The sequence below is a fragment of the Rana temporaria genome, chromosome 4 (assembly GCF_905171775.1).
Source record: "Rana temporaria chromosome 4, aRanTem1.1, whole genome shotgun sequence".
Taxonomy (NCBI): domain Eukaryota; kingdom Metazoa; phylum Chordata; class Amphibia; order Anura; family Ranidae; genus Rana; species Rana temporaria.
Genome location: NC_053492.1, coordinates 178,375,834 through 178,393,045, shown reverse-complemented (window position 1 = coordinate 178,393,045; position 17,212 = coordinate 178,375,834). Strand labels below are relative to the sequence as shown.

At 43.2% G+C, this 17,212-nt stretch overlaps 1 protein-coding gene across 5 annotated transcripts in view; it reads left to right on the top strand.

The window, feature by feature from the left end:
• The window catches only part of GNB4 (G protein subunit beta 4), a 172,026-nt gene extending 157,473 nt beyond the window's left edge, over positions 1-14,553 (top strand). For 4 of the 5 annotated variants that reach the window (XM_040349419.1, XM_040349420.1, XM_040349421.1 and 1 more), the window contains 3 exons: positions 2,036-2,237; positions 8,589-8,805; positions 11,091-11,712. In XM_040349419.1, the coding sequence (XP_040205353.1) occupies positions 2,036-2,237; positions 8,589-8,805; positions 11,091-11,197 (526 nt within the window). In that variant the 3' untranslated portion in view covers positions 11,198-11,712. Of the gene's footprint in view, positions 1-2,035; positions 2,238-8,588; positions 8,806-11,090 lie in introns of all 5 variants that reach the window. The other variant, XM_040349418.1, reaches the window with a different exon arrangement.
• The last annotated feature ends 2,659 nt before the right edge of the window (positions 14,554-17,212 follow it).

The window sequence follows — 17,212 nt, the reverse complement described above, 5'->3', positions numbered from 1 at the left end:
CCCTGATTGCTTGCTTGCTAAATAACTGAGGGTTGCTGGGAGCAGGAGATGTTATATGGGCTGTTCTACCAGTGTTTGCCAGCTCCTCACCTTTTGGCATTTAACAATTTTTTTGCAGTAATTTGCCCAAAAAAGTGATCTGAGCCTTGTCTACATCGCAGCAATCGACCAACACAATGGGGGTTATTTACTAAAGGCAAATCAATTTTGCACTATAAGTACACTTGTATATGCAGTCGCTGTAGATCTGAGGGAAAGATCTGACATGAGGGGAAGCTCTACTGATGGTCTCATCCAATCATGTACAAGCTAAAATGCTGTGTTTTATTTTTTTTTATTCGCGGGCCGAAATTCACAAAGTAGTACAGAAACTACTTTTTGAAATGGGTGCAGCACCGCAGATGCGGCGTCGAACCTATTAGAACGGTGTCACTGCCGGCAAATGCCGCAGATTTGGAATGTCAAAACGCAGCAGTGTGAACCAGGGCTTAGAACTACTTTTCATTGATGAGACACGCAAACTTTTTAAGATTGCTGTTCATAAGAAGCATCAGCTGATGTGAGCCATGCATCAGAAAAAAGAAGCTTTCGGAAGACATCCAATCAAGAGTAGTTGATCAGCATGAGGCTGGAAAGAGATACAAAGCAATCTTGGAGTGTTTAGGCATCAGTCGTCAGACAAATATAGAGACCATTAAGTACTGTGGCTACTCTTCCTAGGAGTGGGCTCCCAGCCAAGATGACTCCCAAGGCACAACACAAAATACTCAGAGGTAAAGAAGAACCCAAGAGTAATGGCTAAAGTAGGGGTAGGCAACCTTGGCCCTCCAGCTGTGGTGAAACTACAAATCCCACCATGCCTCTGCCTCTAGGAGTCATGCCCGTGATTGGTGGGGGGGGTCTTGTGGTTTCAAAACAGCCAAGGTTGCCTACCCCTGAGCTAAAGGCTTGAAGACATCACGAACTGGCAAATATCCATTTTTTGGGCCTACCATACACAAGTCTTTGAACAGGTAGCATATGAATGTCAGAGGAACACTGGAAAAAGAAGCTGCTTTCCATAAAAGAAAAAAAAAACATTGCCGACACTGCAAGGTGTTTTTTCACCTTAAAGGAGTTCTCCAAGCTAAAACTTTTAACCCCCGCTGTGCCCGGGCTGTAAAACTATACAAAATAAACTTTCACTTACCTGCCTACGATCCCCCGTTGTTCCGATATCGCCGTCCCGTTCTCCGGTCCCGGTCTGTTCCACTTCCTGCGGGTCGGTGACTCACAGTGCGCTCAGCCTATCAGCGGCCGCGACGGGACATTGCTGCGGCCGCTGATAGGCTGAGCGCACTGTGAGTCACCGACCCGCAGGAAGTGGAACAGACCGGGACCGGAGAACGGGATGGCGATATCGGAACAACGGGGGATCGTAGGCAGGTAAGTGAAAGTTTATTTTGTATAGTTTTACAGCCCGGGCACAGCGGGGGTTAAAAGTTTTAGCTTGGAGAACTCCTTTAATGCATTAAGGTGAAAAAACACGAGGCTTTACAACCCCTTTAAGTTTTGACAAAAAACTGGAACTGAAATTATTCCTATGCAGCGTTGCACCAGATTTTGCACTCTCGCTTTGGTAAATCAACCCCATTGTATCTGTCTATTGTTGTGACTAAGGCTGGAGTCACTCATGTGGCCACGGTTTCAGCTTGGCAGCCTGGTTCTCTTCTGTTTATCCGTGCAAATTTTTATGCGAATTGGATGTGGATAAAACACATCCAATTTGCATAAAACTGGCCTGAGATGAGGATTGGATCACATTTTGTGACAAATTACTGCAGAAAACCAGGTAATTCCAATACTTATTCTTTCCACTGTAACTATGGTCAAGATTTAAATGCTATAAAAATCCTTAGTTTGCATGATTGTTATTGTTCTTTTTAACGGGCAAACAAATTGAGCTTCTAAGTGTAATGATTGTAGTTTTAGATGAATGTTCACTTTTTTTTCCTTTTTTTTTTGTCCTTTTTTTTTTGTCCTTTTTTTTTTCCAGTGCACTGTGGGATATAGAAACTGGGCAGCAGACCACAACCTTCACCGGACATACTGGAGATGTGATGAGCTTGTCTCTGAGCCCCGACATGAGGACTTTTGTCTCTGGCGCTTGTGATGCTTCTTCTAAGCTGTGGGACATCCGCGATGGAATGTGCAGGCAGTCATTTACTGGACACGTGTCCGATATTAATGCAGTCTGTGTAAGTTGAACATAACCTGTAGCAACACAGAGATGAGTATTAAAGCAGTATTCAAAACGAAACTGGGGGAAAAAGAAAACAAATACAGCCATCACATTTAAACGTTTAGTTCACCTTTGAAAAAAAATGTTTTATATTCCTGTAAAGGGGGACCATGACGCAACAAAGCACACTGCATCACTCACCCACTGCAAAGTCACAACTTCTACTCTCTGCCAAGGGTCCGTTCTGATCTAATCTGGAACAGATGAGCAGCACAGATGAGCAGCTAAGAGTGCTGGTGTACCGATTACCATCATGCTCTGAGCCCGTTCTCCCTCCTTGTGCGTGCTCTGCATTTCCAACCCCCGATCACCTGGGTTGGGGTGCTTCACCCTTGCCTCCCGAGCACAGGACACAACCTGCCCCTTATAATGATAAACTGATGCATTAGGAATGTAACATGCCATTGTGTATTTTATTTTGTAGGCACGCCACTAATAATATACAGTATATCTATATTGCTACATATATTTATTGCTCCAACAGAAGGTGTTTTTTTTTTTTTATTCATGGTGTGTGTGTGTGTGTGTGTGTACTGTTTATTTTATAAAGTATTTATTTAGACTTCCTTCACTTTTTCAATTCTATGTTGCAGCCTGATACTACAGTTGTTTAAATTCCTTTTTTTTTTCCCCCTCATCAACCGCTTCCAGACTGCCCACTGCATATATGCAGGGCGGCCCGGCTGCGCAAAATTGCGGACCGGTACGTAATTTTGAGCATGCGGTGTAGGGGGGACATGTGGGTTCTGCCTGGAGCCCTGCCCAAGCTGTGATTGGACACAGTGGGATGCGGCAGCCACCGCAGTTCCTTTTGATTTCATGGCTTTTGCTTTGATACAGTATGCATTGTCAGCTGTGAGTAGGGTTGCCACCTCATCCCTTTAAAACAGAACACATCTGAATTACACAGGTTCTGTGGCTAATTAAGGTGGTAATTAGACTCATTTGGTGCCTTACCTGCATTAAATCAGCCACAGAACCTGTGTACTTCATATGTGTTCTGTTTTAAAGGGATGAGGTGGCAACCCTAGCTGTGAGGCCTTTTTATAGAGCGTTGTGTGCCTTTCCAAATCATTAATTTAATTTACCACAGGTGGACTCCGAACAAGGTATAGAAACAACCAGGAAATGGGAGGGATCGGAGCTAAATCTCAAGTGTTGTTGCAAAGGGTCTGAATATTTGTGCAAATGTGATATTTGACTTCTTTCCTTTTTTATACATTTTCAAACATTTTTAAAATTCTGTTATCACACTCATTATGGGGTACTGAGTGTAGATTAATGGGGGCGGGTGAGGAATTGAAATAACTAGTATCAGGCTGCAACAAAATTTAAAGTGAAGGCTGTCTGAATACGTTATGAATGCGCCCTGTATATGTAAAGTTAAGTCTTGCAAATGGGGTGGGGTTCTTGAAGTGACATCCTTGACTATGTGGACATTGACATAACTGGGATCCCAATAACCTCACTAAGTATGGTTATGGTCAGTGACATCACTTGGGAAATACTCAACCCATGGAAAAATTATATTTAGCGCTAGAGTAGTTTAGATGTGTCGGCAGGGTTTTGTTTTTTTCTTGCAGGTTAGCATGCGTCCGGCATTGTGATTGACATAGATCTACATTGTGGGACACCTAAGCCTAGTAGGTTGAGTGTCGGACGGTTTAATAGAAATCAGCTGACATTCAACCTGTGTGAATTGCAGCCTGCCATTTGGCTGTTTTCTGTCGAGGGGGCATGACTGGAAAAGGTTTGCCCATTGACTCCCGATCAATCCGTGCTCTCGGGCTCAGTGCTCTATTTAGCAACCCTGTCATGTGGCTGTATGACAGGGAGGCAGTCTTTTTTTATTTTTTTACATTTCTCCCACCAGTCTGGGTAGTCACTGGTTCTGCAGGATCTATGGCACAGGAGTGCAGGGCAAGATACGTTGTACTATAGCTGCACTAGTTTCGCAGCCCACCTGTCTTCAGCCATGGGCCGGCTGCTTAACAGCCCTGCGACTTCCATTAAACAGCTGGGTGGGGCTTGTTGGAACGTGTGGGTGGGGCACTTGTCAGTAGGGAGCTGCCTGGTCCTATTGATGCATTGCTGAGTGTAGAGCACACCTCCAACAGGGTCTTTCTGGTATGTCACCACCACAGGGTTGACCGTCTTGGACCCCAGTCAGTGTTCAGTGCTGCTCCTGTTTAGAGATTTAGCACCTTCCCCTCCACCAGTAGACAGACAGTGCTCCCTTCCTAAGCAGACTCTGTCGTGCAGATATGTATTCTATAGCTACTGCACTGATGGGCTTGCCAAACGGTTTGTTGCCATGTTTTGTGGGTTAAAGGGGCCACCATTAAGGCTATGCCTTGTAGGGCTGTAGTTGAAGCACAGAAGCTCTGGATCTAGAGGACTTGGTTTGCGTCTGGCCAAGTTGTTCTGGCAATTAAAATTTTCTGTATGCGACCCCCTACAAGAAAGCCTTTATCAACTTATGATCTACCTCTGCAATAGTGGGTATCTCGCTCCTCCTCTGTACCCATCGGTCAAAGAGGTCACATATGCATAACATGTTCATCTTTCTCAGAACTTTTCAGGCCCTTGACTGGTTCCTCCATCCGCACAAGTTGGTCTTGGCTCCCTCTCCATGTCTGATGTACTTGGGACTCCTGAACATGTCTGTGTCCTAGGTTTTTTCTTAAGCATGAGAAACTCTGGAGGTTGCGTCTTCACCACCTTTCTCCTTATACTGGGCATGAGGATTCTGGGCCTCGGGGTGGCATCCTTGGAAGTGGTTTTATATGTGCAGTGTCGCACCAGATCTTTTCGGTGAGGATCCTGGCCAAGTGGAACAGTTCCATGGTCGCTGGATCTTCTTTCACCTGTCTCACTTGATCATGGCATTGTAATGACTTATCGCCAGATGGGGGCCTGATGGATCAGTTATCTGTTTATGGTCGCTGGTCCCTAAGGGAGTTCAGCCTCCCCATCAATGTCCTGGTCCACCTTTGTTGCTCGTTGGATGACGCTTCCTGAGGGTTGCCCGATCAGCTTGGTTCGTGAATGTCATTCAGCTGGTCCCAGATGCATCTTTTTGTGTCTTCCGCTTCACTTGGACCTTCTCCCTCAAAGTTTGATAGCTGTTGAAGGACAAGTTTTTTTTTGGGGGGAGTTTTGGGGATTCATCTCTGCAAGTTTTTGGTTTCCCGCATTCTGGGGCATGTATTGTTGTCCAACTCTCAGTACAGTTGAGGGCCAGGTTTCTGCTTTTCTCCTGTTTTCAACAATTCTTGGCCTCCTTTTTTCTGGTTTGCACCTTTTTATCCAGGGGGTTACTCAGGTGGTTCCTCCCCCAGCACCTTTATCCAGGGGGGTTACTTTGATGGTTCCTCTCTGGGGCTCGTTTATCACCCCAGACCTAAATCTTATTTTGTCGGCCTTGCTATGCTTCCTTTTTAAGAATATACAGGATATTTCTCACTTGGCTTGTTGTGTGTCTGTGCTTGCAGCTGTCTTCTGTAAGCGACTACTTTTAAAAAAAATATATATATATATATATATATATATATATATATATATATATATATATATATATATATATATATATAATTTATTCTGCATGGAACAAGGTGGTTCTTCGTCCTAGGCTTTCTCTTTTGCCACAGGTGGTGTCGGCCTTTCATCTTAAAGCGGTTGTATAGTCCCAGAATATGATTTTATATATATATATATATATATATATATATATATATATATATATATATATATATACACCGCATACTAGCTCATGAAATACTTACCTTAGAACGAGGCATCGGTAACTTACCTGGTCCACGCCGAGGTAGCTGACATGTTGCCTCGGTGTGTCTTCCAGGTATTGTGGCTCCAGCGCTGTGAGTGGCTGGAGCTGCAATGTCGTCACTCCGAAGTATGCGCGTGGGAGACTTTCCGGCAAGGTCCGGCATCTGCCAGGCCTTCAGCCGAGAATCCCCTGTGCGCATTCGCCGCTTCAGTCAGCGGCTCATTGCGAGGGGAATATCTCCTAAACTGTAAAGGTTTAGGAGATATTTTTACCTACAGGTGTAAGCCTTATAGGCTTACCTGTAGTTAAAAGTACCAAAAAAGACTATACAACCGCTTTAACGGGGACCTTGCGTCTATATCTGTCTCATCTGATAAAATCGGCTCTTTGCTTGAATGTGGTTAGGGCCTTTTAGTCTGTCACTCAGTTGCAGCACCCAAATGGAAGTCTGATGCTCTGCTCATCATTCCGGAGGGTTCTAGACCAGGTCTAGCTTCCTCGTCTTCCACTGTTTCCAGCTGGATTGGTAGGATGGTGATCCAGGCCTACGCTTCTTCTGGCAGTGGGGCTCTTGGAGTGTCCTGGGATTTTCGTCTGCTTTCTGCTTCTGTTAGCAAGTTTGCAAGGCAGGTACTTGGTCATCAGTTCATACTTTTACCTACTTTTTACAAGGTTGTTGTAGCTGCCTCTGCGGATGCTAGCTTGCCGGAAAAGTTTTACAGGTGACCGTCTGAGTTCAGCGTGGGGTCGGTTCCCTGTTCTGTTATGGGCCCGCCCCCTTTTTTTTCTGTCTTTCGGGCACTGCTTTTGGGAACTCCCATCTGTAAAGAAGTAAGCTATCCGTCAATGAAAGATGGGGAAAACTGGAGTATTATACTCACCGTAAAGAAAAAAAAAGTTCTGAGTTGGTTGAAGGACACGGCACCCGCCCAGTCTTTTTTTGGTGTTCTCATACTGGCACTGCTGGCTACTAACTGAATCCTGGCTTGCAAATAGGGGTTTTGGCAACCACCAGAAAGCCGCCCTTTAGGCCTGCTTTTAGTTTAGTTGCATCTCGCGTCCTGCTCCTGAAGGTGGCCACATCAAACCCATTTGTGATGAAGTAAGCGGTGTCCTTCAATGAACTCGGAGAAAAGGATTTCTGTGTGACTTTTTTCTTTTTGTGAGTAGGTGTACAAATACTCTTTTGTGGGAGAATGGTATCTGGGGGACCCCCTTATTTTTAACGGGTGATGTCAAGAAAGATTATTTATATATATATATATATATATATATATATATCTTTGCATGTGTTGTGTGTTTTGTTTTTTTATTTTTTTTTGTAACTTGCCTTTCTTTTTATTATGTGAGACGGACAGGGCATATGCGTGATTTCAAGCTCCACCTCCTCCCAGTCACAAATCATGGGGGCGGGGAGAGACTGAGCTGTTCAGAGCAGAGTGAAAAGCTGTTCATGTTACTGACCAGCCCCTCCGATACAGGCACACAAGCAATGCAATCGATTGCTGAGGAAACAGTGCGTTTCCGTAAGGCTACTTTCACACTGGTGCGTTGCGCCGCTATTTTTAGCGGCGCTTTGCCATCGATTTTGCGGCGCTATTTGGCTGCTAGCGGGTGCTTTTAACCCCCCGCTAGCGGCTGAAAAAGGGTTAAAACTGCCCGCAAAGGCCACTGCAGCAGCGGTTTGGCGGCGCTGCCCATTTCAATGGGCAGGGGCGTTTAAGGAGCGGTGTATACACCGCTCCTACAGCACCTCAAAGATGCGGCTGGCAGGACATTTTTGAGTGTCCTGCCAGCGCACCGCTCCAGTGTGAAAGCCCTCGGGCTTTCACACGAGTGAAAGAGGCTCTTTCAGGGTACTCTGCAGGCACCATTTTAAGCGCTATAGCACCTGCAAAGCGCCTCAGTGTGAAAGTAGCCTTACTTACATTTTCAGTCCATCACATTTCCCAGTAAATTGATTTATTTGGGTGTGGAGAAATAGGAACACACAGTTGCATATTCCTGGCTCTTTGCTGCAAAGTAAGTTTTTAATGCTCTTGTGGCATTTTACATCTTTGTATTTCTAGGCCTTGTTCAAATAGAGGTACCTAGTTGTACCTCCGAGGGCTGTTTGCTCGGTAGTCCCAATTATGTCAACTGGAATGCAGCGGCTCAACAGAGACAGCCGCTGCTTCCAATTTGACATGTGTGTTGGTGTGTGTCCCTGAACTTGCACACGCTCTACATTCGGGGGAAAGGCGCTCACACAGAAATCTAATTGGGAGCAGCGGTTATGTCTGTGCAACCCAGTTAACATGAATGGGACTGCCTGCATATGGGTGCATGGTAAATCTCTGCATCCCATGCAGGCAAAGATGGTCCTTGCACAGACACATGCTTACATACGTCTATGCGAATGAGGCCATAAATTGAGTTGCAGACCCAGATGGTTAAGGAGCTGTGTCATTAATCAGGAAAAGAAAAGCGTGTATTTAGTAGCTCTGCTATTATGATGATGTTTATTTCATTTTGTTTCAGTTTTTCCCCAATGGGCACGCCTTTGCTACCGGCTCAGATGATGCAACATGTAGGCTGTTTGACCTGCGTGCAGACCAGGAGTTGATGATGTATTCGCATGACAACATCATTTGCGGTATCACATCGGTAGCATTTTCTAAAAGTGGTCGTTTGTTACTAGCGGGATATGACGACTTCAACTGCAACGTATGGGACACTTTGAAGGGTGAAAGAGCAGGTGAGTGTTTAGTTTAAAGGTACAATGAGGTTAGGGCCCCCTCCCCCCTGCTCCATGTGCCCCCTAATCTACATGCATGACGCATGGATTTCTATGGAGCACCACCCGCCACTGATTATGGAGCTGATATACTAAAGGAAAAGAGCTTTTTAAAGGTTAATAGAAATTGTTAAAATCATTTTCACTAGAAATTATATTGTTCTTAGTGTATGTACATCCAAAACTTGTTTTTATTTGGATAAAGTAAAGAAGATTACTCTAACCCCATCAGGTTAGTTTGATTTTGTCTTTTTGCTGCCTTTGTCCCACGTGGTATATTTTATTTTCTTCTTGAAGACACAACAGAAAATGATAGAAAATCCCTCCAAAGTGAGTGGAATTCCAGTGTTGTTTGTCTCAAACGGGTGCCTCGTAGGAGGAGTTTCCCTCACCTCTTGGTCTAATGAGTACTTTAAACATTTTGAATTTTGTCTAAATTTCTATATCTGACACTGGTTTTCATAACAAAGGTAACACTCTCCGGCAGAGAATGGGTCTAAACCTTCCCTACTCCAATACAAAAAAAGAAAAAGCATTGCCTTTACATATACAGGTGAAACTCGAAAAATTTGAATATTGTGCAAAAGTTAATTTATTTCACTAATGCAACTTAAAAGGTGAAACTAATATATGAGATAAACTATCTTGCTTTGCATGTAATGAGTTTAAGCCGTGATTTGTCATAATTGTGACGATAATGGCTTACAGCCCATGAAAATCCAAAATCCACAATCTCAGAAAATTAGAATATTACATGCAATCAATAAAACAAGGATTGTACATAGAACAATATCGGACCTCTGAAAAGTAGAAGCATGCATATGTACTCAGTACTTGGTTTGAGTCCCTTTTGCAGCAATTACTGCCTCAATGCGGAGTGGCATGGAAGCTGTCTGCCTGTGGAACTGCTGAGGTGTTCTTCAGCTCTTCTACATAGTTTGGTCTCATGGCTCTCATCTTTCTCTTGGCAATGCCCCATAGATTCTCTATGAGGTTCAGGTCAGGCGAGTTTGCTGGCCAATCAAGCACAGTAATCCCACAGTCATTGAACCAGGTTTTGGTGCTTTTGGCAGTGTGGGCAGGTGCCAAGTCCTGCTGGAAAATGAAGTCAGCATCCCCATAGAGCTTGTCTGCGGAAGGAAGCATGAAGTGCTCCAAAATCTCCTGACAGCTGCGTTGACCCTGGACTTAATGAAGCACAATGGACCAACACCAGCAGATGACATGGCTCCCCAAATCAACAGACTGGAAACTTCACACTGGACTTCAAGCATCTTGCAGTGTGTGCCCCTCCATTCTTCCTCCATACTCCAGCTCCTTGGTTTCCAAATGAGATGCAAAATTTGCTCTCATGAGAAAAGAGGACTTTGGACCACTGAGCAACAAACCAGGTGTGTTTTTATTTAGTCCAGGTAAGACTCTTCTGATGTTTGTTGTTCAGGAGTGGCTTGACAAGAGGAATACGACATTTGAAGCCCATGTCCAGGATCCGTCTGTGTGTGGTGGCTCTTGATGACTCCAGCCTCGGTCCACTCCTTGTGAAAGTCCCCAACACTTTCAAATGGCCTTTTCCTGACAATCCTGTTCAGGCTGCGGTCATCCCTGCTGCTTGTGCACCTTTTTCTTCTACACTTTTCCCTTCCACATAACTTTCTATTAATGTGCTTTGATAGAGCACTTTGGGCACATCCAACTTTTGCAATTACCTTTTGAGGCTTTCCCTCCTTATGGAGGTGTCAATGATGGTTTTCTTCACAACTGTCTGGTCAGCAGTCTTTCCCATGATTGTGATTCCTACTGAACCAGACTGAGAGACCATTTAAAGGCTCAGGAACCCTTTGGAGGTGTTATGGCTTAATTAGCTAATTTCACAATATTCTTCATTTCTGAGATTGTGGATTTGGGGTTTTCATGAGCTGTAAGCCACAATCATCACAATTATGACGAATCACGGCTTGAACTATCTATCATATATTAGTTTCACCTTTTAAGTTGCATTAGTGAAATAAATGAACTTTTGCACCATATTCGAATTTTTGGAGTTTCACCTGAACATTTCAATAAACGCGCACCTTTTGCCCTATATTGTAGCATTTCTCACAAAAACTTTTATGATTTTTCAGTTGAATAGTGGTGGACACTTCTGCTCAACTCGATATACATGTGGGTATAGAGTTAAGCAGAAGTCTATATTAATGGAAATCTAACCTTCTTTTTTGTTTCTCTCTCTCTTTCTTTGCTTGCAGGAGTCCTTGCTGGTCATGATAACCGAGTGAGCTGTTTAGGTGTAACCGACGATGGCATGGCTGTAGCTACAGGGTCTTGGGACAGTTTTCTCAGAATCTGGAATTAACTTGGGCAAAGATAGCTGATCTTGTTAATTCTCCACCGAGATCTGGAGAGGTCAATGCTGCAGCCTATAGCTGTGAAATAACATTTCTACCTTGTATTTGCAGGTGAAGTTTTTCTATTCACTGATTATTATTACACAAAAAAGGCTTTCTTTAAACTAGTAAAAAAAAAAAAATCAAGTTGAGGTCATAAAGGGTTCAAAGGGGGTAAAGAGCACTGGTGACTATTTCAAAGGGGCTAGCACACAGGATCATGGTGACTGAGAGCCTAGGAGCCAGTCTTTATTTTGTGGCTTGGTTAAGTTGTTTTAACCCTTTTGCTGCTAGAAATGTCAGTTTTGCATTGTAGACCTTTACAGCAGCCACACGGTTAAAGGATTTCTGCTTTGTGCTCAAAGTCTGCTGAGTCTGTACCTATTATAATTTTTTTTTTTTTTTTTTTATTATTATTATTATTTTTGTACATACCTGAATGTACACACTATAGCAGCCGATCATGTAATGTTTGTATGTAAAAACAAAACAAAAACTACAGAAAAAAAAGAAATATTGCCTTTTTTATTTAAAAAAAATACGAATTGTAGCTTTTTTTTTTTTTTTTGAACGCCACAATAGTTTAGTGATAAATATACTTGATTGTTGTGTTTTTTTTTTATTCTTTGAACTTGCTGTGGATGAGCTGAATCATTTCTGTGTTTGTATCCATAGAGTTGTAGTGTATCTTCACATTTAGACAGGCCAGTTTTGTATATCCGCTAACACACTATTCCCTCACCTTTTCCTTCATACGGCATAATGCTCATGATTTTCTGTACTGATCCCATTGTGCAGTACATATGCAGGAAACGTGTAACCCACTAGTCCAATTCCTAACTCGAATGCACTAAATGTAAATTGCTAAAATCCCCATCTACCTGCACTGAAAAAAGACTTGAACTATTTTTCTTTTTTTTTTCTTTTGGGTCTTTTTTTCAAAGCAACTCATACATTTTAGTGATTTATTTTTTCACCTCCTCATGTGACCACCATGGATGAACAAATCGGTTTACGCCTCCTATTAGCCATTTTATGGAAAAATGTTATGCCCCATGAATCTTAATTTCTAATGTCAGATTGTCATGGCTTAATAGAAGCTGGCCAGAGATTTTATTAGAACTACTGCATTTCTGCACCATTGCATAGTACTATGCAATAGAAGCACACATGTCGATATTCTGTCACACTTTTGGATATTGGAGTGTTTGTTGCAGTGTAGTGCAGTAGGATTTTTAGACTTGTAGGAATATGAGGACTTTTAAATCTGAATTGATGTGGCCAAGTTGAAGTGCACTTTTTCAGTAAGAATAAAGTTCATCGCTTAGCTGTAATGGGCCTCGTATTGTTAGTGGAAATAGAATAACATAAGTTATAATGGCACTTCCGAGGATCGCTGCCCGCCCAGCAGCAAAGGATTATGCCAGGAAAGTGGGCTGGTCTTATTCGCCTTGCTGGGAAGCTTCTATTAGAGATTGTATTCCAGCTTTTGCACCTAGACTGTTTATAAACTCTTGTACCCTCTAATGACATTTTAGACCTGTCTTCTCCACATACAAGCATTATAAGCTTGTTTCTACTCTGTACACATCCATGTTTGCACCGGTTTAGGACAACTCATTGATTCTTCTATTGATAATCCTCAGGATAAAGCATTCCAAGTGGAGATGGGATGCAGGCCAAGCACAGGTGCCAAATGATCTGCTTCTGTATCCAGCTGCCATAGAGGTTTAACCTCAACTAGGTGATACCCATTAACAGCTGCTGCTGATCTTTACCCTATTCTAATGAATGTGGGTGACCTTGGTTTGACCATGTGACCATTTATCATATTGTGCATATATGTCTGGTAATCCATTCATAAACATGGTATTCTTGCATAAACACATTCATCCATTGTTTAGTTTGAACAGCCAGCGTGGGGCTTTGTGGCAGACATGCAGGTAACTTTGATATTTCTGGTCAGGCAGACATGCACCTTTTTTTTCTTTTTTATTAAAATACTCATGTCACAAGCATGCATTTCATTCCTGTAAAGCAGAATGGAGAGTTGTGGTCGGACATCAATGGAACTGGCTTGGATTAGGCAAAAAATATTCCCTGAGATCTGTACAATGGCGTTTGTTACATCATTGTCTGGGTTTGTGCTATTGTCAGAATAATACATAGCCATTAAAGTTTATCATATACTTTACTTGGTGTTGTACAACCAACTATTACGTTGCCGGTTGCTTACTTGCGAAAGACCATAATGTTAAAGTTCACTATTGTTGTTAGGTGGCCATTTCTGCTTACATTCCACAAGTAATTCACTTTTATAAGCTCTGTGTTTGAGGAGGCTTCACCTTGGCCCCCTCCTGGTAATGTGCCAACGGTATATGCTTTAGGGCTCTTGTTCACATTCCCCAGCTTCCGTCCCCGCTAGCATGTCAAGAGGAAAGGTTCAGAAGGAAGGTACAAAGAGCATTAACCTGTAAATATGGGTACAGTGGTCTGACGGAGAGCTGGTTGTCTAGTATCCTTATATCTTCTGATAATGAAGTTTAGCCTTTTCCGGAAATGAAGGTCTAAGGCTCGGTTCGCAGCACTGGAATGCAATTTTGTTCAGTGATTTTCACTGCAATTATGTAGTGCGACTTTGATGTGACTTGGCTGCAATTTAGAATATTCTATGGGGCCAAGTCGTGCTGTAAACCACACCAAAGTAGCACAGGAACCTTTTCCAAAATCGCACTGTGCTGAGTCACGTTGATGAGAACTGGCACCATTGAATATAATGTGATTTCCCTTGTCATGCGGTTCTGAGCAACTTGAGTCGCATCAGAAATTGCACCAGTGTGAACCAGCACAAAGAGCCAAAACTACTGTAAAATAGGTACAGTGTTTTTATTTGAAAGAGGATCTAGGTATGTAGCTTGTTGGAAATAAACTATATAAAAACATTGACTTGTATTGGGTTTATTTAGCAAAGAGCTGTGAAGGGCAGGGGTGATGTTTGTAACAAATCACAGCAATGGAAAAGTGATCACTGAATGCTGCTGTGAGGTTACAATTCTTTGCACATCATCATTTCTATTTATGCCTCACTAATTAATAAGCACATTGGTTAAAAAGCCCTTAGTTGTCAATAGGTGGGAAGAAGAGGAAAATGTCGCTTTTAGTGCCAAAACAGCTTGCCCTGTGCACCCAGTGCATGGTCAGAGCGGAGGACACTTTGAGGGCGGCAGAACCACCAGTATTGTGAAGGCGTCCTGTGGCATCAATGTTAATTTGTCTGTACCTCAGTGGTGTCTCTTGTTTTTTAATGAAGGTTTTTTTTTTTTTTTTCTTCTTCTGTTTGAGCCAACAAAACATCTACCTTTCTTGTATGATTTTTTTTTTTTATGATTATTTTTACTGTGCCTCTCGCTGTGTTTCTAATGAAGAAAGTGCCAAGCGGCCAGACAGACCTCTACATTCTAGGGTACTTTTCTGCCAAAGTATTCTAATTTTAGTGTGAAGGATCATAGTATTGCACTGCACTGGTAGTGCCACTTCCCCTTCTACTAGCTAACAACTTTTATTTGTATTATATTTGATTTAGATCTGCCAAGGCCACTGGAAACTTCTGCAGAATAGATTACAAATGATGAAAGCTGAATTCTAGGTTTACTGTTCATTTGGGAAAAGGTAGCCCAAACAACCATTGGTCTCCAAACTATGATCCAGGGGGCAGATGTGGTTCTTTGCTTGCTTTTTTTCTGGCTCTTGGGGCAATATTACTCTCACGGATAGGCACTATTCCTCAGAATGACCCCAACAATGGGGCATAATTCTTGCCACTGACCCCATTGATGGGGCAATATTCCTTCCCCTGATACCAACAGGACATTTTTTACTCACAGTAAGTCTGAAGTACAGTAAACTGGCCCTTTGTTTAGAAAATGTGGAGACCCCTGGTCTACACTAACAGGTGTGCCAGCTGGGCTCCCTGTATAAACGGCATGTAACCTCAGCTACATAACCGTGTACAGGGCTGTTTTCCAGCAGTGGGATAGGAACTCTCGTCCCACTTCTGAAACAAAATAGTTGGGCTGAGCACTGCTTAGCCATTCATAACTAGCTTTGTATTCTCTGGCTTCCTCTGATTGGCCCAGTCGGAGGTTATAACATTATTCGCCTACCGCAGGGGAGCTTTGTGTCTACTCGAAGGCAAAGCTTCCTATGAATGGCTGAGCTCTATCCAGCCCAATTCTCCTCTCACTACTGGAACACAAGACTGTATATTGTGTAAGTTTAGACCTCTTTCACAGGCGTCTAAATATAGCGCCTGAAAAGCGCCTCTCATGCCTCCTCGGTGTGAAAGCCAGAGTGCTTGCAGGATAGGAAAAAGGGTCCTGCAAGCAGTATGTTTGGCAGCAGTGTATACACTGTTCCCAAATCGCTCTGCCCATTGAAATGCATAGGCAACGCTTCTGAAGCGCCTGCAAAGTGCTTTGGCAGCGCCACAACACGGGCGCTAGTAACCCTTTCTTCGGCAGCTAGCAGGGGTAAAAAACACCCCGCTAGCAACCGAAAAGCACAGCTAAAATTAGCGGTGCTTTACCGCTAGCGAACCCCCGCACCAGTGTGAACGTTACCTTAGTTTGTACAGCGTGCTTAGCGGGCACACCTGCTAGTTTGCAGGGACAGTAAACTTATAATTCAGCTTAAGGTCTCCATTGAGAACAACTTTGAGATCATTCTGGCTAGACATAATGACTATAATCCTTTTAAAGCAGAAGAAATCATCAAATGCATGGTTGACATACATATATTTATATACAAATCTGGGTCAGTCGATCTTTTGAAATGCACACCTGACACGCAGGGACTGCCAGTTAGGTGACATGTCTATTGCACAGTTGTACCTTTTTAGTTTAATTTGGCAGCCTATAGGACAATTGGTCCGACATATGCCGACTTTGATTTTGTCTGTTGAGCAGAAAGGCGATACTGGAACCCGCAGAGCGGAGCTTGGAAATGGCAGTCTCACCTTCTTAGCTGTGCAGGGTGGTACCAGCCTAGAAACCACAAGGTTGGCTCAACAAAATTAAAAATATTTGGGTAGGAAAAGTGGTTGACGGATTTTGTATTTCAGCTGTGCATTTAGTGTTTTTGTTTGGAGTTCTACTCTAATGTGACTTTAAATAATTTATTATTTCATTTAACCCCATCCCCCCCCCCCCCCCCATCTTTGCTTCCTTGATGCTGAGCTGGCCACACACTTCAGAGGATCCAGCATTGTCCTGCTGAGATCCTCTTCTCTGCAGCTGCCGCCGGGTCCCACGCCACCATGTTCATCTGTGAAGTCAGCAGGAGACTGTGCCAGCTATTGCAGGTTCTGGCACAGCCTACCAATACTGCACTACTGGGCCCAACCCCCTCCTCTGTTGGTGAAAGGGTTCCCTTGCGGGACTCCTGGAATATGCACGTCACATATCCCAGGAGTCATTGGGGGCACCGATGTCCTTCATCTAGAACGATGGACAATGAGGAGGGCAAGCCTGAAATGTAATAATAAATAAAAAACCATGATCTATGTGCAGTGGAGGGTGGAATGGGTGAAGATCCACTATACCTAACCACACTGCAGTGCCATCACCTCATCTTTATAGCCCCCAACCTTTAAGATTTCTCACCTTTTAAACAGTGGCTGTGTTTGTTTGTGCAGCAGCTGGGAGTACCAGGATATCTGGGTCTCGGCCTGACCTGGGCCTTTGTGCAGTGCTGATTGGATATCCAGAGCACTATAAATACTGTATGTAACTTTGGCTTGTGTTGCTGTGAAATGATTGAGAGTAGTAAGCAGGATTTTCTAGTATTTTATAAGAGTACATGTGAAGTTTACTATGAATAGACACAAAATGACGGATATGGTAAAAAGCATTTAATTCACAATTTCTCTAGACACTATCTGTGCCAGTTGTGTAATATATGTCAGGTATTGCATCCTTGATATATTG